We start from the raw sequence: 24,345 nt of genomic DNA, 5'->3' as shown, positions 1-24,345 counted from the left end.
ACAGCAACAAAGCAGAACAAAACGAAAAGAAATGGCCCCATCCAAGTGGCCTTTGGGTGTTACCGGGGACATCCCTGCAGCCTCCCAGTCCACCTGGGCTCCAGTGGGGTGCACTCCAGCTGGGGCAGGGTGGCCGTGCAGCCCTCTGGAGCCCCTGGGCAGCCCCAAGCAGCCAATGTCGCCCCTAGAGGCACAACCCAGAGGAGCCCCGAGCCTCCATGACTCCAGCCCAGGGACCCTTCCCATCCTCTGCAGAGGGATGGGGTACCTGGCCATATTAGAGGACCCTGGGCGTTTCTTCAACCTGTGAGGTCAGGCGGTTCTTTTTACAAAAAAAAAAAAAAAAAAAAAAAAAGTTTAGACACTTCCCAGGGTGGGCGACTGAGGGAGTCCCCCAGCCCCTCTTCAGGAGACCAGTGGGCAAAACACAGCATTGAGTTGTCGAGAGGCCAGGCGCACTGGGCGTCAATAACTTAAAAAAGGGGAAAAATGTCAGTCCCCGAGTCTCCACGCCTTTCCTGATGAAGAAGAAAAGAAGCGGGAAAGAGAAAGAAAAAGCACATGGGGTTGGAAGGACAGCCGCGGGAGGCTGCTGGTGTGGGGACCCCCATGCTGGCTGGCAAGGGGCTCCGTGAGGCCCAGAGTCGCTGGGGACACGGGGCACTCGTGTGTTTTATGTTTCGTTGGGTGTTTTCTTTTTTTCTTTTTTCTTTTTTTTAGAAAAAAGCCAGTCATAAGTCAAAGCCGGAAAAAGGCTGCCTTTGCCCGTTGACAAAAGGTGAGAAGGCGCGCGAAGTGTTCGGAGAGATATACATCCTCTGATAACTGTGAAATAAAAACCATTTCTTAAAAATATTAAAAAACAAACAAAACAAAGACAACTCCTCCGCAGGCAGAGGCCCCGGCCCGGGCTCAGCAGCGCCACCCGGCGGCAGCCGCGGGCTCGGTGTGAAGAAAAGTTTGTCCCGGCCCTTGTCTCCGTCCGGTCTCCCTGGGCCTGGGCGCTTTCAGACCGGGTTGTGCTCCTTGAGGTTGAGCTGCAGGATGGTGCCCTTCACGGCCGCGAGCACGAAGCGGATGTTCTTCGTGTAGATGATCTTGTCGCCGTCGGGGTTCGTGTCCACGAACATCTTCAGGATGAACTCCCGCGCCGCTGGGCGTCCCGCTGGGGCCCGTCCAGCTCGGGGACGGAGCCCACCAGGTGCGAGTACAGGATACTGTCCTCCAGCAGGTCCTTCTTGTTGAGGAAGAGGATGACGGAGTTCTGGAACCAGGGATAGTTGACGATGGTCCGGAACAGGGCTTTGCTCTCCTCCACCCGGTTCTCCTTGTCCGACTCCGCCAGGACTTGGTCGTATTCACTGAGGGTGACGAGAAACAGGATGGACGTCAGGTTCCCAAAGCAGTGGATCCGCTTCCTGGAGCCGACCGCTGTCTCCGCACATCCACCATCCTGAAGATGATGCTCTCCAGGTCGAAAGATGCCGGTGGTGGGCACGCGGCCCCGCAGCGCGTCCTGCGGGGTGGGCAGGTGGCCCGAGGCGGCCCTGCGGGCAGCGTCCGTCAGGCAGTACTTGGCCGGGTCCGAGAGCTGGCACTGGCGCCTGCGGTCGCAGCACTCCTGGATGCCAGGGTCGTCCCACAGGGTCCTGATGGCGCTGACGTACCAATGCTCGAAGGTGGTCACCTTCTCTGCGTCCACCTCTCGGATCAGGAGCCACTGGCCTTGTTCTGCTCCTCCTTGTGGAGGATGTTCAGCATCTCCACGGCCCGGATCGTGGCCTGGGTGGCGGTGAAGATGTGGTAGACGAGCTTGGTGAAGCCGCGCTTGGCCTCCTCCCAGTAGCAGGCGCCCTGGACGATTCGCGTCTGATGAAGATGCTCTTCCCGCTCTCGCCCCTGCCGAGCAGCAGCAGCTTGAGCTGGCGCCGGGCGTCGCGCTTGTCCCCTGCAGCTGCTTCTGGATCTCGGCGTTGATCCGCTCCTTCACCTCATCGCTCAGGCAACGCGCCATCACGGACTCCAGAGTCATCGTACCGGCCCGGCCGCCGCCCACCGGCCCCCGCCCTCCCTGCCCCGCCTCGGCCGCTGCCTGCGAGCCGCCGGGTCCCCGCTGGGGCAGCGCCAACCGCGGACTCCGGCGCTGCCGCTTAGCCTGCGCTGCCGCCGCAGCCACCGCCAACCGCAGCCTCTGCAGCCGAGCGACAGCGCCCGAGTTGGGTTTTTTTTTGTTTTTTGTTTTTTGTTTTTTTTTTTGAGACGGAGTCTCACTCACTCTGTTGCCCAGGCTGGAGTGCAGTGGCGCGATCTCGGCTCACTGTAACCTCTGCCTCCTGGGTTCCAGCGATTCTCCTGCCTCAGCCTCCCAAGTAACTGGGATTACAGACGCCCGCCACCACACCTGGCTAATTTTTTTTTTTTTTTTTTGAGACGGAGTCTCACGCTGTTGCCCAGGCTGGAGTGCAGTGGCGCGATCTCGGCTCACTGCAAGCTCCGCCTCCCGGGTTCCCGCCATTCTCCTGCCTCAGCCTCCTGAGTAGCTGGGACTACAGGCGCCCGCCACCGCGCCCGGCTAATTTTTTGTATTTTTAGTAGAGACGGGGTTTCACTGTGGTCTCGATCTCCTGACCTTGTGATCCGCCCGCCTCGGCCTCCCAAAGTGCTGGGATTACAGGCTTGAGCCACCGCGCCTGGCCCTGGCTAATTTTTTTTTGTATGTTTAGGAGAGATAGCTTTTCACCGTGTTAGCCAGGGTGGTCTCCATCTCCTGACCTCGTGATCCGCGCCTCGGCCTCCCAAAGTGCTGGGGTTACAGGCATGAGCCACTGCACCTGGCCTAATTTTTATTAGAAACTGTGTTTCACCACGTTGGCCAGGCTGGTCTGGAAGTCCTAACCTCAAGTGATCTGCCAGCCTCAGCCTCCCAAAATGCTGTGATTACAGGCATGAGCCACCATGCCCTGCCAAAAGTTGCAATTTTTTCCCCCCCCGGGAGGTGGAGTCTCACTCTGTCTTCCAGGCTGGAGTGCACTAGTGTGATCTCGACTCACTGCAACGTCTCCCTCCCGGGCTCAAGCTATTCTTCTGTCTCAGTCTCTGGAGTAGCTGGGATTACAGGCACATGCCACCATGCCATGCTAATTTTTTTCTATTTTTAGTAGAGATGGGGTTTCACCATGTTGGCCAGGCTGGTCTTGAACTCTTGACCTCAGGTGATCTGCCCACCTCAGCCTCCCAAAGTGCTAGGATTACAGGTATGAGCTACCACACCTGGCCCTTTTTCTATTTTTTTAAGAGAGGGAGTCTCACTATGTTGCCCAGGCTGGATTCAAACTCTCAGGCTCAAGCCATCCTCCTGTGTCAGCCCCCTCAGGAGCTGCGATGACATGCACATGCCACTGTGCTTGGCATCTTTTCATGTTTTTCCATTTCCACTGGATTGTAAATAAACTGAAGACAAGGTCCAGAACCTGTGTGTGCTTGCAGGCCCATCAGCACTACAGATATGTAGCCTGAGCTGGACAGAGATTTAGGGCATAGAACTTTATTTTCATTTTATTTTTTGTAGAGGTGGGATCTCACTATGTTGCCCAGTCTGGTCTCAAACTCCTGAGCTTCCAGTGATCCTTCTGCCTCAGCCTCCTGAAGTGCTGGGATTACAGGTGTGAGGCACTGTGCCTGGCCTTAGGGCACAGAATTAACGCAGTGTGAAAGGAAGTGCATCTAGCCCAGCCCCCCATTGATGGATTCATCTACATTCACCAGACAAGGTAGGGAGTTCAGGATGAGTTGCTATTATTTACAAAGTGATAACGTTTCCACTTGAAATCATGGTCCTGTGCATTCATTCACCCTTCTAACTTTTCAAATCAGGAGACAGTGACTAAAGGCCCTGCCCACCATCCCCACAGCAAATGTCATGAGAATTTCAGGTCCATCCTGACAACCGTCCCCTCTCAGTGCCTTGGTGAGTTTCCTCGGTATTTAAAAATGCTTACCAGTCTTCGGGCTTCCACCCCAAATCCAAGAAGTAGATTTCTTTCAGCTTCATTGACTTTTTATTAAGGGAGCAAGCAATTTTCTCTGGCAGTGAAAGCATTCTGCAGATGCGCAGTTCTATAGAGGAAATGTAAACCAGATACCTACCCCGCAAACAACTCACTTTTTTTTTTTTTTTTTTTTTTTTGAGATGGAGTCTCGCTCTGTCACCCAGACTGCAGTGCAGTGGTGTGATCTCGGCTCACTGCAACCTCCACCTCTCGGATTTCAGCCATTCTCCTGCCTCAGCCTCCTGAGTAGCTGGGATGACAGGCACATGCCACCATGCCTGGCTAATTTTTTTGTATTTTTAATAGAGATGGGGTTTCATCATGTTAGCCAGGAGAGTTTCAATCTCCTGACCTTGTGATCCACCTACCTCAGCCTCCCAAAGTTCTAGAATTACAGGCGTGAGCCACTGCATCAGGCTCAACTCATTATTCCAGTAAGGACAGACAAGTCTCAGAACCTGCCAGAAGGGGATGATTCTACCCCTATAGCAAATTTAGAGAATATTAAAAAGGAAAATTAAAAGCACCTCTATCCCTCAAACCCAATGGTAACTACTGCTAAGATTTTGCTTTTTTTTCCCATTTTCTCTTTTCTTTCCTTCCTTCCTCCCTCCCTCCTTCACTACCTTCCTATTTCTTTTTTTTTTTTTTTTTTTTGAGACGGAGTCTCGCTCTGTCACCCAGGCTGGAGTGCAGTGGCGCTATCTCGGCTCACTGCAAGCTCCGCCTCCCGGGTTTACGCCATTCTCCTGCCTCAGCCTCCCGAGTAGCTGGGACTACAGGCGCCCGCCACCTCGCCCGGCTAATTTTTTTGTATTTTTAGTAGAGACGGGGTTTCATTGTGTTAGCCAGGATGGTCTCGATCTCCTGACCTCGTGATCCGCCCGTCTCGGCCTCCCAAAGTGCTGGGATTACAGGCTTGAGCCACCGCGCCCGGCCTACCTTCCTATTTCTTTCCTTTCTCTCCTTCCTACTTTCTTTGCTTCTTTTCTTTCATTTTTCTTTCTTTTTCCTTTCCTTTTTCCTTCCTTTCTTCTTTTTCTTTCTTCCCTCCCTTCCTCTCTTCCTCCCTTCATTCCTTCCTTCCTCTTCCCTCCCTATCTTCCTTCCTTCCTCTTCCCTCCCTATGTTCCTTCCTTCCTTTCTCTTTCTCTTTCTTTTCTTTCCTTCTTCTTTCTTTCTTTCTTCCTTCCTTTTTCTTCTTTTCATTGTTCCTTTCTTTCTTTCCCCCATCCTTCCTTCCCACCTGCCTGCCTTCTGTGTGCTTTGCATCAGATTTTGAAACACATTTGGAACCATGCTTAACATTATGCTAGGACAGTTTTCTACATAGTTATACTTCAAAATTTTTAAAAATAAATAACACCAATGGGTGTACCATAATTTAAACATTCACCTGTACAATGTAAACAATGAAATCTTTTATTCCTATAGTCAATATTTGTATGTGCATTTTTTATATGTTTTTGATTATTATCTTAGGATAGATGTCTAGAAATGGAGTTAGTGTGCCAAAAAGTAAAATTTTTTTTTTTTTTTTTTTTTGAGGCAGAGTCACTCTGTCACTCAGACTGGAGTGCAGTGCTGTGACCACAGCTCACTGTAGCTTCAACCTTCTGGGCTGTGCAAGCAATCCTCCAACCTCAGCCTTCTGAGTAGCTAGAACTACAGGTGTGTACCACCAAGCCCAAATAATATTTTTAAAAATTTTTTGTAGAGATGCGGTCTCACTGTATTGCCCAGGCTGGTCTTAAACTCCTGAGCTCAAGTGGTCCTCCTGCCTCAGCCTCCCAAAGTGCTGGGATTACAGGTATGAGCCACCACCACTCCCAGCCTAAAAAGATTTTTAAGGCTCACGACATACTGTGCTGAATTGCACTCTGGAAATGTTACAATTTTTGCTTATCAGGAAGGTACATTTTTCTGTACACTCTACCTTGGGAGGCGGAGTTTGCAGCCGAGATCGCGCCACTGCACTCCAGCCAGGTCAACAGAGTGAAACTCTATCTCAGAAACAAACAAACAAACAAACAAAAATAGGCAACAAGGAAGGATGCTTAGGATGTAACACTAAGCAAAAGAAGAAAATTTGATTGTGCTTTGCTTACAACTGTGTTTCAAATGTAATCACTGGGGAAAAACAAGGGTATGGCAAAACAGTAGCAGTGCTAGGCAAACTGATTTGCGTTTATTTTCTAAATCAGTTATGATGCACTTCTAATACTTTGGTAATGAAGGAAAAAAACTATGCTTTGTCCAGCACGAACTGGGCATGACTAGACTTGACAGCAGTCTGTGGTGTAGCTATCCAGAGAGTTTGGTTGACGCCAAGCTCAGGCTGAGATGACAGCATGGCGTGGCAGCTAAGGAATTGACATGGCACCCAGCTGGGTTTCGCAGTGGCATTAGAAAACACCATAGAAGCCTCCACGCAGCACTCACAGCCAGAGGCTGGGTGGCACTGCAGGGGCTGGGGACCTTGGATGAGCATAGCACCATTGCTGTTTGTTTCACAGAGCAGAACACAAGCTCAGTCAGGCTCAGCCACCTCCCCACACAGGTCACACAGCCTTGGGCTGGAACACGTTTCCCATGCAGGGCTCCTTCCCAGGCACCCCAGTCAAACTCGATGAATTAAGAAAATTATGGCTGGGTGTGGTAGCTCACGCCTATAACCCCAGCACTTTGGGAGGCCAAGGCGGGTGGATCACCTGACGTCAGGAGTTCGAGACCAGCCTGGCCAACATGGTGAAACCCCGTCTCCACTAAAAATACAAAATTAGCTGGGCATAATGGCATGCACCTCTAATCCCTGCTATTTGGGAGGCTGAGGCAGGAGAATCACTTGAACCCAGGGGGCGGAGGTTACAGTGAGCCAAGATCGCACCACTGTACTCCAGCCTGGGTGACAAGAGCGAAACTCTGTCTAGAAAAAAGAAAAAGAAAATTCTGATGGTGATGCATGCCTATAATCCCAGCTACTCGGGAGGCTGAGGCAGAAGAATCGCTTGAACCCAGGAGGCGCAGGTAGCAGTGAGCTGAGACTGTACCACTGTGCTCCAGCCTGGGTGACAGAGCGAGACTCTGTCTCAAAAAAAACAAAACAACAACAAAAAAAGAAAATTCTGAGATGTCCAGGACCACCATGGATTAGAGGATTTTGCATGTGTGTGCTTTTTCTGTTTACACATGTATGATATGAAACAGTTAAATGATACAGAACTGTGTAATACATTGAGCAGGTACAGTGGCTCATGTCTGTAATCCTAGCACTTTGGGAGGCCAACGTGGGAGGATCACTTGAGCCCAGGAGTTCGAGACCAGCTTGGGCAACATGGTGAAACCCTTTCTCTGCAAAAAAATTTTAAAAGTAGCCAGCTGTGGTGACGCACGCCTCTAGTTTCAGCTACTGAGGAGACTGAGGCAGGTGGATCACTTGATCCTAGGAGTTTACAACCAGCCTGGGCAGCATAGCAAGATCCCATCTCTACAAAAAAATAAAACAATTAACTGGATGTGGTGGTACATACCTGTAGTCCCAACTATTCGGGAGGCTGAGGTGGGAGATTTGCTTGAGCCCAAGAGGTTAAGGCTGCAGTGGGCTGTGATTGCACCACTGTACTCCAGCCTGGGCAACAGAGCAAGACCCTGTCTCTTAAAACAAAGCAAAACAAAACAAAAAATATGTAACATGTGAAGGAAAAAGCTCTGGTCACATCCTCCTCAGGCAACCACTAGTATTCCTAGTATCTACCCTTTTGTATGTTTTTTTTTCTATGTGCTAACTCATGTGATGACAATTTTAAACAAATTGTCCCGTGTTCTCACCTGGAATTTTTTTTTTTTAGACGGGACCTCCCAGGTTCAGGTGATTCTCCTGTCTCAGCCTCCCAAGTAGCTGGGATTACAGGTGCCTACCACCAGGCCCGGCCAATTTTTGTATTTTTAGTAGACACGGTGTTTCCCGATGTTGGCCAGGCTAGTCTCGAACTCCTGGCCTCCCACCTCGGCCTCCCAAAGTGCTGGGATGACAAGCGTGAGCCACCATGCCTGGCCAAGGACTTTGTCTTGTTCCCACGTGTCCTCGGTGTCTAAAACAGACTAGCTTGGGAGGTGCATGCAAAATGTTCTCAGCCTGCTTCTGTGTGAAGGCCAGGGTGGGCACCTGTACGGAATTGGGGTCCCTGAGCCCATTGGAGTGGGTGCCATGCTTCAGAGTTGGGGCCCCCTGGCCTGCCATTCCCCAGCTCTCTGGTCTGACGTCAGCAGTGCGTGGCTTAGGAGATGATGAACGTGGCTTCCCGGCGTCCTCTGTTCTCTTTTAGACAAAGGTCCAAGTGAGGACCCTTAGCCCGAGGAGTGGCCCATGGAGGGTGAGGCCCTGTCTACCCCCCACATTTTATGCCCACCCCCACCCCATCTCTTCTCCCCTGCCCTCCACCTCCCCTTGGCCTCGGGGTCTCTTCCTTCTCTCCATCCCATCTCTCTCCAGCACCCTGGTTTGGGGATGGGAGTCCTGTGGGCTGCCTGAGGTGGGAGGAGATTTAAAGACCCGTCTTCCAGAAGGTCTTTAGGAGGTACCTGGTCAGAGCTGCGAGCGGTTCCCACTGCTAAGGGAAATTACAAGGCTTTGTTTTCATTACACACCCTGCTGCCTTCCGCAAAGGTTTTAAGACTGGGAACTGAGCCTCCTCTATCTGAACAAGTAGAATAGAGGCCTGAAAGCACAAAATTGGCTGTGTCCAGCAGACACGCCCATTCTGAGGAACATGAGAATTCCCACCCTGCTGAGAATGGAAGTAGGACAGAGAGAGAGGGAGGCCAAGGTGAGGGTGGGTCTGTTTCACCTCTGGAGTACCCTGGAATGGAATGAGTGAGTGTCAAAGGAGAGAACCCAGCCTGGCTGGAGGAACCAGGAAGTCTTAACACAGTTCCACTGCCACCTGGTGGCGGCGTGCTCAATTCACAGGCTTAGTGTGTACCCACTAGTTCTCAGTCACGTACTATACTCAGTCACATACCTAGAAAGACCCATGGTCACTGCTAGTACACAGAACCTTCCAAATCTTCATTTAGACCGGTGGTGCCCTAGATTTGATTTCACAAACAAGATTGTGAGCCCAGGAATTGTGGATCTGTCTGCGTGTGACATTTCTGAAGAAATAAGTTATCCACCGCCACTGCCCCAGCCTTCCCCCATTCCAAGATCCCACCACAGGGCCAATCTTGGTACCAGCAGAGCAGGAACATCAGCCAAGAAGCTGCCACCAAAAAGCCTCAACAGACTGCCTTTTGCCTTCCAGACAGCCACAGTGACGTGATCCAGCCCCTGTGGAAGCAGGTGGAGCTGCTCGTCAACACACATTACAGTGAGCAACAAGTGGGACAGGGTCTGGGGGCATCCCGGCCCCCTCCAGCTGCCCTGTTTGCAGAAGGACTTTGGACCCATCCCCTTGCCTGCTCCCATCTGAGCTGCTCTCTGGGCAGGGACAAGGGAGGGAGAGAAGGGAGGAGCTGGGACCCTCCTTAAAAAGAAAAGAATAAGATAAGATTAACCTCAGTGGTGTGCCAGGCATGAGGCTAGGTGCTTCCCCATGTTTTTTTGTTTTGTTTTGTTTTTTTGTTTTGAGACAGAGTCTCACTCTGTCATCCAGGCTGGAGTGCAGTGGCACAATGTCGGCTCACTGAAACCTCTGCCTCCCAGGTTCAAGCGATTCTCCTGCCTCACTCTCCCGAGTAGCTGGGATTATAGGTGGCCGCCACCACGCCCAGCTAATTTTTGTATTTTTGATAGAGACAGGGCTTCACTGTGTTGGCCAGGCTGGTCTTGAACGCCTGACCTCAAGCAATCCGCCCGCCTCTGCCTCCCAAAGTGCAGGGATGATAGGCATGAGCCACCGTGCCCAGCCCCCCATGTTGTTGTATCCCATCTCACAAAATCCCCATGTCTTAAGACCCACTTTACAGATGAAGAGAACTGAGGCCTGGTAAAGGGGTGTGGCTCATCCAAGGCCCCACACTACTCAGTGGCAGAGATCAGGCTCATTCCACGGCGTGGTGTTGGGCCACACCAGCGTGTGGGGTTGCCTGTGGTGGCAGGAGGGACACTGGAGGGGCCTTACTGGAAGGGTGAGGTCAAGTGGACTTAGGGGGAGATAATGCCGAATCTCAGCAGCCATTAGTGGTGACTTCTGTGCTGCCTGGGCATGAGGGCATGGACCCAGCATGGGCCTTGGGGTAAGCATGGGTTGAGTTCTTATCCCCTGGCTCTGCTGTTCAGTGGCTCTGTGACCTGAGACAAGTCACGTGCCCTGTGAGCTCCAGGGTCCTTTCCTGCAAGCTGGGAGGCCACTCTGCCCACCTCCCAGGAAGGCTGGCAGGCCTTCAAAAGGGTTCTGGCAGCTTTGCCCCCTACATAGGCACAGGACACAGGGGTTGAGGCTTCTGGCCCCATGGCACCGGGTGGCCTTACAGCAGCCATGTCTCTGCAGCCAAGGCCATTGGCATCTCGGAGCCTGTCAAGGTGCCGTACTCCAAGTTTCTGATGCACCCGGAGGAGCTGTTGGTGGTGGAGCTGCGTGAAGGCATCTCCCTCCGCAGGTCCAACTGCTTTGGGGTCGCCAAGTTCCAGAAGGTTCTGAAGGCCAGCAATAGCATCCAGTTTGTCTTCAAGAGGTAAGGCCCGACCAGGTCCACAGGAGACAGCGCCAGGCCTGCTCAGCACCCAGGGGCAGGAGCAGCACCGAACTGCCATCAAGCGACTATTGTGCCTCAGCCACACCAATAGCTGGGACCACAGGTGTGTGTCACCATGCCCAGCTAAATTATTTATTTATTTATTTTTATATATTTTTTGAGACGGAGTCTCACTCTGTCGCCCAGGCTGGAGTGCAGTGGCCGGATCTCAGCTCACTGCAACCTCCATCTCCCGGGTTTACACCATTCTCCTGCCTCAGCCTCCCGAGTAGCTGGGACTACAGGCGCCCGCCACCTGGCCCGGCTAGTTTTTTGTATTTTTTTTTAGTAGAGACGGGGTTTCACTGTGTTAGCCAGGATGGTCTCAATCTCCTGACCTCGTGATCTGCCCGTCTCGGCCTCCCAAAGTGCTGGGATTACAGGCTTGAGCCACCGCGCCCGGCCCATGCCCAGCTAATTTATTTATTTATTTATTTATTTATTTATTTATTTATTTATTTATTTAATTTTTTTAGAGAGAGGGTCTGGCCACATTGCCCAGACTGTTCTCAAACTCCTGGACTCAAGCCATCTCCTGCCTGGTCCTCCCAAAGTGATTACAGGCGTGAGCCACCATGCCTGGCTACTATTTCTTTTCTTTTTTTTTTTCTTTAGACAGAGTCTCACCTCTGTCTCCCAGGCTGGAGTGCAGTGGTGCGATCTTGGCTCACTGCAACCACAGCCTCCTGGGTTCAAATGATTCTCCTGACTCAGCCTCTCGAGTAGCTGAGACTACAGGTGCCGGCCACCACGCCTGGCTAATTTTTGTATTTTTAGCAGAGATGGGGTTTCACCATGTTGGCCAGGCTGGTCTTGATCTACTGACCTCAAGTGATCCAGCCACCTTAGCCTTCCAAAGTGCTGGGATTATAGGCGTGAGCCACCGCACCAGGCCCCTTTTCTTTTCACCTTTTTTTTTTTTTTTTTTTTTTTTTGACAGCAAGGTGTTAGATGGGGTTTGGCTGCAGTTGGCAGACATGAGGCTCCCCAGGCCTGCCAGACCCAAAGTCACTGAGCTGACCCCTTTCACAGTCTCAGGAGAGCAGTGTTCAGTTTGTCCAGATGCAGAATGGGAACGTCCCATCAGCTCACGGGTTCTCCAGGCTGGCGTGTTGGTGTCCTGGGCCAGGGGCTGGGGGCAATGTCCCATCGTCCCAGGATGGGAAAGTCTGGCAGTAGCTTCTCCAGGCTCTTTCTGTTTCCTTGAGCATGTTGTGTTTTTGCCAGTGAGGGCCCAGGGCAGCATCCGTGGATACACCATGTGTGCCCAGCTAGGATAAAAAGTCCCTTTGGAGAAGGTGGTGGCAGTTATTGAGTAAAAATGTGGTGGGGGATTTCAGGAACAGTGGCTCATGCCTATAATCCTGGCACTTTGGGAAGCTGAGGTGGGAGGATTGCTTGAGTCCAGGAGTTCAAGACCAGCCTGGGCAACATAGCAAGACTGTGTCACTACAAATTTTTTTTTTTTTTTAAGCTCTGATGTGGCAGCACATGCCTGTAGTCTCAGCTACTCAGGAGGCTGAAGCAGAAGGGTCACTTGAGGCCAGGAGTTCAAGACTAGCATGGGCAACATAACGAGACCCCATCTCTAAAAAAAATTTAAATTAGCTGGGCATGGTGGTGCACACCTGTTACACCTGTAATCTCAGCTATTCAGGAGGCTGAGGTGGGAGGATCACTTAAGCCCAGGAGGGGTTTGAAAGCTCCAGTGAGCTATGATTGCACCATTGCACTCCAGCCTGGGTAGCAGAGCAAGACCCCTCCTCAAAAAAATGAAACAACAAAACAGGGAATGGGAGGATCATATTTCCATTCTGTGTTTGTTAATTCTGTGTTACTGTAATAGCATACATTTAGGCTTGGTTTACGGCTGGGCACGATGCCTCATGCCTGTAATCCCAGCACTTCGGGAGGCCAAGGCGGGCACTTGAGGTCAGGAGTTTGAGACCAGCCTGGCCAACATGGTGAGAGCCTGTCTCTACTAAAAATATACAAATTAGCCAGGCGTGGTGGCTCACGCCTGCATTCCCAGCTGTAATCTCCCTGTCGTCAGGAGACTGAGGCACAAGAATCACTAGAACCCAGGAGGCGGAGGTTGCATTGAGCTGAGATCACGCCACTACACTCCAGCCTGGGGAACAGAGTAAGACCCTGTCTCAAAAAAAAAAAAAAAAAAAAAAAAAACAGAAAAGAAAAAATTATGCTTGGTTTGCTTGAAAGTGGCAAGAAAGAAGAGACTCTTAAGGGTTTATTCCTCCAGGGGAATAGATGGTTCTCAAACTGGGAGACTCACAGTGTCATTTTAGCATACAGTGGCGAGGAGACCCGCTCGGACAGGGAGCTCTTCTGCAGGGCCTGCTCTATGCCAGGAGGGAGGCTGCTGCTCCATGACACACAAAGAGCAGATAGCGAAAAGCTACACAACAGGGCTGGAGAGCAAGAGTTGTGATTTGTGCAGTAGAATCAAAGGCTTCAGCAGACCAGGATGAAATGCAGCCACATACCTGGTGTGTCTGGGCATATTAAAAGGAAGATTGAACTGGGCACAGTGGCTCATGCCTGTAATCCCAGCACTTTGGGAGGCTGAGGTGGGCAGATAATTTGAGATCAGGACTACTAAAAATACAGAAATGAAGGCCAGGCGCGGTGGCTCACACCTGTAATCCCAGCACTTTGAAAGGCCAAGGTAGGCGGATCACCTGAGGTCAGGAGTTCGAAACCAGCCTGACCAATATGGAGAAACCCCATCTCTACTAAAAACTACAAAATTAGGCCAGGCGTGGTGGCTCACGCCTGCAATCCCAGCACTTTGGGAGGCCGAGGTGGGCAGATCACGAGGTCAGGAGATTGAGACCATCCTGGCTAACACGGTGAAACCCCGCCTCTGTTAAAAATACAAAAAGGTAGCCGGGTGTGGTAGTAGGCACCTGTAGTCCCAGCTATTTGGGAAGCTGAGGCAGGAGAATGGCGTGAACCTGGGAGGCGGGGCTTAGAGTGAGCCAAGATTGCGCCACTGCACTCCAGCCTGGGCAATAGAGCGAGACTCCATCTCAAAAATAAAAAACAAACAAACAAAAAAACAAAGTTAGCCGGGTGTGGTGGTGGGTGCCTGTAATCCCAGCTACTCGAGAGGCTGAGGCAGAAGAATTGCTTGAACCCAGGAGGCAGAAGTTGCAGTGAGCCAAGATCGCGCCACTGCACTCCAGCCTGGGCAACAAGAGCAAAACTCCATCTCAAAAAAAAAAAAATAAAATTAGCCAGGCATAGTGGCATGCACCTGTAATCCCAGCTACTCAAGAGGCGAAGACAGGAGAATCACTTGAACTCGAGAAGCGGAGGTTGCAGTGAGCCGAGATCGCACCCCCGCATTTCAGCCTGGGGGACAGAGTGACACTCTTGTCTCAAAAAATAACAAATAAATAAATAAAAAGGGAAGATTGCATTTCAGGCGGTTTAAGGATAAACTTGTGATAGACGTATAACCCATCAGATGTATGAAAATATAGGGAAATAAAGATTCACAAGAGAATATGTGTAATTATAGCACAGTAATTGGCTCTACTGTATACATGTATAGTACTGTACTGGTTGAAGGAGAGTTTCCTTCAACAGATTCCCAGCATGAGCAATGTGGTGAAACCACATCTCTAGGGGAAAAAAAAAAAAAAATAGGCTGGGCGCGGTGGCTCAAGCCTGTAATCCCAGCACTTTGGGAGGCCGAGACGGGCGGATCACGAGGTCAGGAGATCGAGACCATCCTGGCTAACACGGTGAAACACTGTCTCTACTAAAAAAATACAAAAAGCTAGCCGGGCGAGGTGGCGGGTGCCTGTAGTCCCAGCTGCTCGGGAGGCTGAGGCAGGAGAATGGCGGGAACCCGGGAGGCGGAGCTTGCAGTGAGCTGAGATCCGGCCACTGCACTCCAGCCTGGGCAACAGAGCGAGACTCTGTCTCAAAAAAAAAAAAAAAAAAAAAAAAAAAGCTAGGCTTGGTGGCATGCACCTGTAGTCCCAGCTACTCAGGAGGCTGAGGTGGGAGGATCACTTGAGCCAGGAGGTTGAGGCTGCAGTGAGCCATGATCGCACCACTGCACTCCAGTTTGGGTGACAGAGTAAGACCCTGTCTCAAAAAAAAAAAAAGTAATTACATTCTGGCTGGGCATGACGGCTCACGCCTGTAATAGGCCCAGACAGGAGGATCGCTTGAGCCCAGGAGTTTGAGACCAGCTTGGGCACTGTATCAAGACCCCATCTCCACAAAAAAATTAAAAAATTCTCACACCTGTAATCCCAGCACTTTGGGAGGACAAAACGGGAGGGTCACTTGAGGCCAGGAGTTCAAGACCAGCCTGGTCAACATAGTGACCCCGTCTCTATTTTATTTTTAAAATTAAAAAAATTAGCCAGGTGCAGTGGTATGTGCCTGTAGTCCCAGATACTTGGGAGGCTGAGGCGGAAGGTGGAAGAATCGCTTAGGCACAGAAGGTCCAGGCTGCTATGTGAAGGTCCAGTGAGCTATGATGGCACCACTGCACTCCAGCCTGGGGACAGAGCAAGACCTCATCCCTTTAAAAATACAAAGAGAGGCCGGGCGTGCTGGCTCACACATGTAATCCCAGCACTGTGGGAGGCCAAGGCAGATGGATCACTTGAGGTCAAGAGTTCGAAACCAGCCTGGCCAACATGGTGAAACCCTATCTCTACTAAAAATACCAAAAATTAGCTGGGGGTGGTGGTGCTCACCTGCAGTCCCAGCTCCTCAGGAGGCTGAGGCTCAAGAATCACTTGAATCTGGGAGGTGGAGCTTGCAGTGAGCTGAGATCACATTACTGCACTCCAGCCTGGGCGACAGAGCAAGACTCCTTCTCAAAATAAATAAATAAATATATATATATATATAAACAAATAAAATACAAAGAGACAAACAAACTAAAAAACCATCCTGGGCGCTTGCCGGGTCCCAGGCTTGCAGCCCAGTGGTAAATGCCACCAAGTCCTGCCCTGGAGTTGCTGATGTCACCCAGACAAAATCACAGTATCATGTCAGGTAGAGATAACTGCTGTGACAGGACGTAACTCAGAGTGAGGGGGAGAGAGGGACAGGAGGAACCTGGATAAGGAGGTGACACTGGAGCAGTGACCCAATGAAGGGAGAGGGCCAGCCAGGTGGTGCATAAAGAGTGTGGGAGCAGGCCAGGCGCAGTGGCTCACGCCTGTAATCCCAGCACGTTGGGAGGCTGAGGCAGGCAGATCATGAGGTCAAGAGTTTGAGACCTTGACCTGACCAACATGGTGAAACCCCGTCTCTACTAAAAATACAAAAATTAGCCTGGCGTGGTCGTGTGTGCCTGTAATCCCAGCTATTCAGGAGGCTGAAGCAGGAGAATCGCTTGAACCCAGGAGGTGGAGGTTGCAGTGAGCCGAGATCATGCCATTGCACTCCAGCCTGGGTGACAGAGGGAGACTCTGTCTCAAAAAAAAAAAAAAAGACTGTGGGGACAGAGAAAAAGTCATGCAAAGTCCCTAAGGCAAGAACGTGCTTGTGTGTTTGAAGGCTCGCAAGGTGCCCTTGTAGCTGCTGCAGGCTGAGTGAGGGAAGGATGGTGAGATTGAGGCCAAAGAGGTAGCAAGGGACCAGGCACGGTGGTCCACGCCTGTAATCCTACCACTTTGGGAGGCTGAGGTGGGAGGATTGCTTGAGCTCAGGAGTTTGAGAATAGCCTAGGCAGCATAGTGAGACCTTACCTCTATAAAAAAGAAAAACAGGTCAGGAGTAGTGGCTCACGCCTGTAATTCCAGCACTTTGGGAGGCTGAGGAAGGTGGATCACCTGAGGTCCGAAGTCCAAGACCAGCCTGGCCAACACGGTGCAACCCCGTCTCTAAAAATACAAAAATTGGCCAGGCATGGGGGGTGAGGGGGGCCTGTAATCTGTAATCCCAGCTACTCAGGAGACTGAGGCAGGAGAATTGCTTGAACCTGGGAGGCAGAGGTTGCAGAGAGCTGAGATTGTGCCACTGCACTCCAGCCTGGGTGACAAGAGCAAAAAAAAAAACTCTGTCTCAAAAATAAATAAATAAATTAATAAATTAATAAATTAATTAAAAGAAAAATAAAAAGGTGGGCAGGGGCCAGATCACATGGGTTTGGGGCCAGCTTAAAGAGTTTGAGGCCGGGCGCGGTGGCTCAAGCCTGTAATCCCAGCACTTTGGGAGGCCGAGACGGGCGGATCACGAGGTCAGGAGATCGAGACCATCCTGGCTAACACAGTGAAACCCCGTCTCTACTAAAAAATACAAAAAAAGTAGCCGGGTGAGGTGGCGGGCGCCTGTAGTCCCAGCTACTCGGGAGGCTGAGGCAGGAGAATGGCGTGAACCCGGGAGGCGGAGCTTGCAGTGAGCTGAGATCCGGCCACTGCACTCCAGCCTGGGCGACAGAGCGAGACTCCGTCTCAAAAAAAAAAAAAAAAAAAGAGTTTGAATGTTATTTTATTTTTTAAAAGTTCTTAGAGACAGGCTCTCATTCTGGTTTTTGTTTTGGTTTTTGCTTTCAACGCCCACTCCCTCAAAGCATAAACCAGGGGCACCCGGGCAGCTTGAGGTTAGGTGCCCATTCAACAGCAAGTCCTCATGAGTGACATTTTCTATGGTTCTGTGCAGAGACATCTCGTGCTCATGAGCGTTGGTTTTTTGTTTTTGTGGTTTTTTTCCCTAGTTTTTGAGAGAGTCTCACTCACTCTGTTGCCCAGGCTGGAGTACAGTGGCGTGATCTCGGCTCACTGCAACATCCGCCTCCCGGGTTCAAGCGATTCCCCTGCCTCAGCCTCCTGAGTAGCTGGGATAACAGGCTCATGTCACTACGCCTGGCTAAATTTTGTATTTTTAGTAGAGACGGGGTTTCACCATGTTGGCCAGGCTGGCCTCAAGTGATCTGTCCACCTTGGCCTCCCAAAGTGCTGGGATTAGAGGCGTGAACCACCATGCCCGGCCTTTTGTGGATTTTTTTGAGACAGAGTCTCGCTCTGTCACCCAGGCTGGAGTACAGTGGTACCATCTCGGCTCACTGCAGCCTTCACCTTCCAGGTTTAAGCAACTCTCCTGCCTCAGCCTCCCAAGTAGCTGGGATTACAGGTGTGAGCCACCATGCCTGGCCATAAGCATTTGTTTTAAGAGACGGGTCTTTCTGTAGCCCAAGCTGGAGTGTCACAGTCATAACTCACTGCAGCCTTAAACTCCGGGGCTCAAGCAATCCTGCCTCAGCCTCCTGAGTAGCTGGGACGGCAGGAGCACGCCACCACACCTGGCTAATTTTTACATTTTTTATAGAGAAGGGGAGTCTCGCTATGTTGCCCAAGCTGGTCTCAAACTCCTGGGCTCAAAGCGATCCCCTTGCCTCAGCCTCCCAAAGTGCTGGGATTACAGGTTGAGCCACCGCGCCCAGCCATGAGCAGTTTTTAAAGTCACGATGGCTTTCTCCACCTGTCATTTGGAAAGGGAGGCAGGTTAGCGCAGTGGCCGACGGGAGAGGCCGTCTGGTGGGTTTGAGGCCAGCTCCTCCTGTTACTCCCCGTGGCCTTGGCAGCCGGCTGTGCTATTTAAGCAGAACCACTGTCACTACTTGGACCTGGACTCAGGGGCTCTGCCCAGCTTCGGCCTCTCTGAGGTTACTGTTGGGAACTCGCTTCCCCTTTCGGAACCTGAGTTCTCCCATAAACAGGAGGGGCCTAAATGCAGTCCGAAGCCTTTTCTAGCTCCCGAGACTGTGGTTCAAGGCAGGGCTATGCTTCCCACTCCCAGCCCTGGCCCCGTGACCTCAGCTCTGTGCCTGGCACTGTACAGAAGCCCACCGCCAGAGTGGGCACCAAATCCTCATCTACTGGGGACCCAGGGGGTGCCCTCCCTAAGAGTTTGGCCCTTGGTCTCACTCCCAGGCAGAGACTCCTAGGTGCTGCTGCTTGATTACCCCTATGACAGAGAGCTCATTACCTCTCCAAGTCCATTACCTCTCCAGAGAGTTCATTACCTCTGCACTCCATGGCCCACCCTGCCATCCCCCGACAGCCCTGCTCTGGCCAGCATGATTTTCCCAGTGTCCTCTACCCACCACAAACCCCAGCCCCCCAACAGGCTTGCTCTAAGGGGACAAGTTGTGCTGAAGATGGGGCCTTAAGAAGCAGTGCTCTATGATAAAGAAGGTTGACTCATGTCCGGGCAAGGCTTTCTGGAGTCTGTGGAGCTAAAGACATTAGTATAATACGGAGCTGGGCTTGGTCACTGGTGCTCCCGACTGCAGTGACACAGCAGTCTCAGATGTGAGCCATAGATCTCAGACCTTTCCAGAAGCTTGGAGTTCTTGCTATGTAGTGGGCCCCCACTGTTTCTACACTTTATTTATTTATTTATTTATTTAGAGACAGAGTCTTGCTCTGTCACCCAGGTTGGAGTGCAGTGGCGCTATCTCAGTTCACTGCAACCTCCCCCTCCTGGGTTCAAGCGATTTCCCTCCCTCAGCCTCCCGACTTGCTGGGATTATAGGCGCCTGCCACCACACCCAGCTGATTTTTTGTATTTTCAGTAGAGATGGGTTTCACCATGTTGGCCAGGCTGGTCTCAGACTCCTGACCTCAAGTGATCCATCCTCCTCGGCCTCCCAAAATGCTGGGATTACAGGCATGAGCTGCTGCACCAGACCTCGTTTCTACACTTTAAACCAGCTCCACGGGAGGCCCCCTGAGGCCGCCTGCTCCAATCCCCGGCAGTGACAATCGTGCAATGTCCTGGGAGCAGGAGTGAGATATCAGACAGTTGTGTTCAGGACTGGGCGGGTCTCACTCCCAGCTGAACCCTTCAAGCCCAGCGCAGCCCCCCAGATTCCACACATGGGGCGACAGGGACTCCAGGCCTGAACTGTGCGGACCCAGGAGGGTCCATTACAGGGATATGCAGACCAAGGCCCAGAGGGGAGGGCTGGGCAGTCCCACAGATGCTTGGAGGGACCTCTAGCCCCACTTGTGTTTTCCAGGCCTGAGCTGCTCAGTGAGGGAGTCCAAGAGCCCATCATGGAGAGTCAAGGTACCCAGCGTGGGGTCGCAGGCTGTGGTGTGGGCGGGCAAGGGAGGGCCCCAAGGGCTTCTGCCACCAGCCCCTCCTCCTGCTGCCTCTGTCCTGCTCCCATCCTGGCCCTGGCATTCTCCCCACACCCCCGCACTGGGTTTCCCCTAACGATGCCATCTTGGGTCCCAGGAACTGCCTCCTCACTTGGCTTCTCTCCCCCTGCCCTGCCCCCAGAGAGGGACTCCGGGGACCCTCTGGTGGACGAGAACCTGAAGAGACAGGGCTTTCAAGGTAAGGTTGAGCTCAGGGGGAGGTCTGTTGTCCCAGCACCATGACCTTGACCTGGTTTGGGTTTGGAGGGCCAGGCTGGAAGTGGGGAGGAGCTGGCCCCCAACCTCAGGGCCTAAGGAACCAGGCAAGCCAGGTTGGCAGCCCAGGCCCGGCTGTACCCTGCCAGCTCTGTGTTAGAGACTCCAGGGGAGAGGGGGTGCCTACAGGTGGATGGTGGGGGGAACTGGGTGGTGGGAGAGTACAGGGCCCAGGAGCCTGTCTGCTCCCCACCGCCGGCCGTCCCCATTGAGGTAGCTGACACGCCCACTCCTTATTCAGCAATCAGCTGTGGTCTTAGTGCTTTGAAATCAGAATAGGAGGCAGGCGCAGCACCTCACGCCTGTAATTCCAGCACTTGGGGAGGTCAAGGAGGGAGGATGGTTTGAGGCCAAGAGTTCAAGACCAGCCTGGGCAACATAGAACCCGTCTCTATACCTATTTTTTAAATTATTATACTTTAAGTGTAATAATTAGGGTACATGTGCACAACATGCAGGTTCTAGGGTACATGTGCACAATGTGCAGGTTTGTTACATATGTATACATGTTCCATGTTGGTGTGCTGCACCCATTAACTCGTCATTTACATTAGGTATATCTCCTAATGCTATCCCTCCCCCTCTATGTCTATTTTTAAGAAAAGAAATCAGAGGCCGAGTGCAGTGGCTCACGCCTGTAATCCTAGCACTTTGGGAGGCCGAGGCAGATGGATCACTTAAGGCCAGGAGTTCAAGACCAGCCTGGCCAACATGGCAAAAACCCGTGTCTACCAAAAAAATACAATAATTAGTCGGGCGAGGTGGCGCGCACCTGTGATCCCGGCTACTTGGGAGGCTGAGGCGGGTGAATTGCTTGAACCTGTGAGGCGGAGGTTGCATTGAGCTGAGATCGTGCCACTGCACTCCAGCCTGGGCGACAGAGCAAGACACTGTCTCAAAAAACAAAAAAAAGAGAGCGAGATGGTGGTCTGGGATCCGTCTGGCACATGCTAGCACTTTTTTGTTTGTTTGTTGAGAAGGAGTTTTATTCTTGTTGTCCATGCTGGAATACAATGGCATGATCTCAGCCTACTGCAACCTCCGCCTCCCGGGTTCAAGCGATTCTCCTGCCTCAGCCTTCTGAGTAGCTAGGACTACAGGCTCCCACCACCACACCTGGCTAATTTTTGTACTTTTAGTAAAGACAGGGTTTTGTCATGTTGGCCAGGCTAGTCTGGAACTCCTGACCTCAGGTGATCTGCCCGCCTCAGCCTCCCAAAGTGCTAGGATTACAGGCATGAGGTACTGTGCCCGGCCTTTTTGTGTTTTTTTGTTTGTTGCGGTTTTTTTTTTTTTTTTTTTTGGCAGAGTCTCACTTTGTCTCCCAGACTGGAGTGCAGTGGCACGATCTCGATTCATTGCAACCTCCGCCTCCTGGGTTCAAGTGATTCTCCTGCCTTAGCCTCCTGAGTAGCTGGGATTACAGGCGCCCAACACCACGCCCAGCTAATTTTTGTATTTTTAGTAGAGATGAGGTTCGGCTATGTTGGCTAGGCTGGTCATGAACTCCTGACCTCAGGTGATCCGCCTACCTTGGCCTCCCAAGGTGGTGGGATTACAGGTGGGAGCCACTGCCCTCAGATGGTGAGTGATTTTTTTATTGTATCTTGAAAGTTTGGGGTGTTATATTAGGAGGCTCTCAATCTGATTTAAATATTCTTTAGCCAACATCACACTGGTGGGAAAAGGGAGTTGCGACCTCATTACCACGGGTGGAGGTAGAAATCCAGGCTCCCCTCTCAGCCCCGACCAATACCACGGAGAGGGTGGAGAGGACAGGAACAAACACTTCATTCTCACCAGGCAGGGCTGGAAGTTCAGTCTCCACACAACGTCTACTGACACTGTGGAGAAAGGGAAGTGCCCTACATTTCCAAGAGCAGGAAAGGAGGAATTTCAGGTTCCCCATTCAACCTTTTTTAACACACAGAGGAACCTGGGGGGAAAAAACTAAGTACAAATTTCTTTTTTTGGCAGAGCGGGGCATGGAGGCTCATGCCTGTAATCCCAGCACATTAGGAAGCCAAGGTGGGAGGATTGCTTGAACCCAAGACTTTAAGACCAGCCCGGACCGCCAGGCATGGTGGCTCACACCTTGTAATCCCAGCACTTCAGGAGGCCGAGGCAGGTGGATCACGAGTTCAGGAGATCAAGACCATCCTGGCTAACATGGTGAAACCCCATCTCTACTAAAAATACAAAAAATTAACTGGGCGTGGTGACACACACCTGTAGTCCCAGCTCCTTGGGAGGCTGAGGCAGGAAAATCACTTGAACCCAGGAGGCGAAGGTTGCAGTGAGCTGAGATTGGGCCACTGCACTATAGCCTGGGTGACAGAGTGAGACTCCATCTCAAAAAAAAAACCAAAAACCAAACAAACAAAAAAACCCAGCCAGGACAACATAGTGAGAGTCTGTCTCTATAAAAAATTTAAAAATTAGCTGGGTGCAGTGGCGTACACGTGTAGTCTCAGCTACTCAGGTGGCTGAGATGGGAGGCTAGCTTGAGCCCAGGAGGTCCAGGCCGCTGCGAGTTATGTTCGCACCACTGCACTCCACAGCCTGGGTGACAGAGCCAGACCCTATTCCCTCCCCACAAAAAAAAAAAAAACCCAAAACCAAAAAAGAATTTCACGATGGCAGCTACAAAGCCCTAAAGTTCAAGCATGGGACCCTGTGCAGACACACCTTTGTGCTTCTCAATTTTCTGTTTTTCATATTGATCCTGAAAGCTCTTGTTCTCCATAGGTGATTTATATGTTTCTATTGCAAATTGATTTTTTCTCCATAATGTTTGCTAAGTGGTTAGTAATGGTATATAGGAAAGTCATTTTGTACAGTTAGCTTTTTTTTTTTTTTTTTTTTTTTTTGAGACGGAGTCTCACGCTGTTGCCCAGGCTGGAGTGCAGTGGCGCGATCTCGGCTCACTGCAAGCTCCGCCTCCCGGGTTCCCGCCATTCTCCTGCCTCAGCCTCCTGAGTAGCTGGGACTACAGGCGCCCGCCACCGCGCCCGGCTAATTTTTTGTATTTTTAGTAGAGACGGGGTTTCACTGTGGTCTCGATCTCCTGACCTTGTGATCCGCCCGCCTCGGCCTCCCAAAGTGCTGGGATTACAGGCTTGAGCCACTGCACCCGGCCTAGCTTTTATGGCTATTTTTGAATTTCATCTCTCACTAATATAGAGATGAAATTCTATAGTTTCAATATAAATTCTCTTGGGTTTTTTTTTGTTTGTTTGTTTTTTGAGACTGAGTCTGGCTCTGTTGCCCAGGCTGGAGTGCAGTGGCCGAATCTCAGCTCACTGCAAGCTCCGCCTCCCGGGTTCCCGCCATTCTCCTGCCTCAGCCTCCCGAGTAGCTGGGACTACAGGCGCCCCCCACCTCGCCCGGCTAGTTTTTTTGTATTTTTTTAGTAGAGACGGGGTTTCACCGTGTTAGCCAGGATGGTCTCGATCTCCTGACCTCGTGATCCACCCGTCTCGGCCTCCCAAAGTGCTGGGATTACAGGCTTGAGCCACCGCGCCCGGCCCTTTTTTTTTTTTTTTACTTTTTATTTTTTCGAGACAGGATCTCAGGCTGGCATGCAGTGGTGAGATCACAGCTCACTGCCACCTCAAATTCCTGGGCTTAGGTGATCTTCCCACCTTAGCCTCTGCAATAGCTGGGACTACAGGTACACACTACCACACCCAGCTAGTAGTTTTTGTAGAGAGGGGGGTCTCTACAAAATGTTGCTGACATTGCTCTCAAACTACTGGCCTCAAGCAGTCCTCCTGCCTTGCCTCCAAAAGCGATTACAGGCGTGAGCCACCACACCCAGCCTTCTCTTGAGTTTTCTACATAAAATAACCATCTACAAATAATAGCTATCATTTTTTCTAAGTTCAGACAACAACCCCATGAAGCAGTAATATTATTAACCCCATTTCACAGCTGACGGATCTCAAACAAGAGATTTGTTTAGGGCCAATGAGCTAATAACTAGCAGAATAAAATTCAAAACCAAATCCAAGTCTTCCAGCTCCAGAGTTCATGTCCTCACCACCAGACAGTAACAGCTCTATACTGATTATGTTAACTCCTTTTTCCTCTACTTTTATGTCTGTTTGAAGACTGCCAGAACAAGGTTGATTGTGGTGACA

General features: G+C 51.3%; 1 protein-coding gene and 1 pseudogene across 2 annotated transcripts; one reads left to right on the top strand and one right to left on the bottom strand.

The window, feature by feature from the left end:
• Positions 1 to 998: 998 nt before the first annotated feature.
• LOC139362944 (guanine nucleotide-binding protein subunit alpha-11 pseudogene) lies at positions 999 to 2,032 on the bottom strand (annotated as a pseudogene).
• A 2,681-nt stretch (positions 2,033 to 4,713) lies between these two features.
• LOC105466402 (general transcription factor II-I repeat domain-containing protein 1) lies at positions 4,714 to 22,416 on the top strand. 2 transcript variants are annotated; one of them, XM_071095307.1, is made up of 6 exons: positions 4,714 to 8,422; positions 9,353 to 9,418; positions 10,541 to 10,724; positions 19,804 to 19,853; positions 20,070 to 20,126; positions 22,181 to 22,416. In XM_071095307.1, exons 1-6 carry the CDS (start codon positions 8,416 to 8,418, stop codon positions 22,246 to 22,248), a joined length of 432 nt encoding a protein of 143 aa, XP_070951408.1. In that variant the 5' UTR covers positions 4,714 to 8,415; the 3' UTR covers positions 22,249 to 22,416. The 2 variants fall into 2 exon arrangements, with proteins under 2 accessions (XP_070951408.1, XP_070951407.1); XM_071095306.1 differs by having other exon boundaries at positions 20,025 to 20,126; positions 22,181 to 22,415.
• The last annotated feature ends 1,929 nt before the right edge of the window (positions 22,417 to 24,345 follow it).

Source organism: Macaca nemestrina, chromosome 4 (genome assembly GCF_043159975.1).
Source record: "Macaca nemestrina isolate mMacNem1 chromosome 4, mMacNem.hap1, whole genome shotgun sequence".
In the NCBI taxonomy this organism is placed as follows: Eukaryota; Metazoa; Chordata; class Mammalia; order Primates; family Cercopithecidae; genus Macaca; species Macaca nemestrina.
This window is presented reverse-complemented; position numbering and strand designations above follow the sequence as displayed.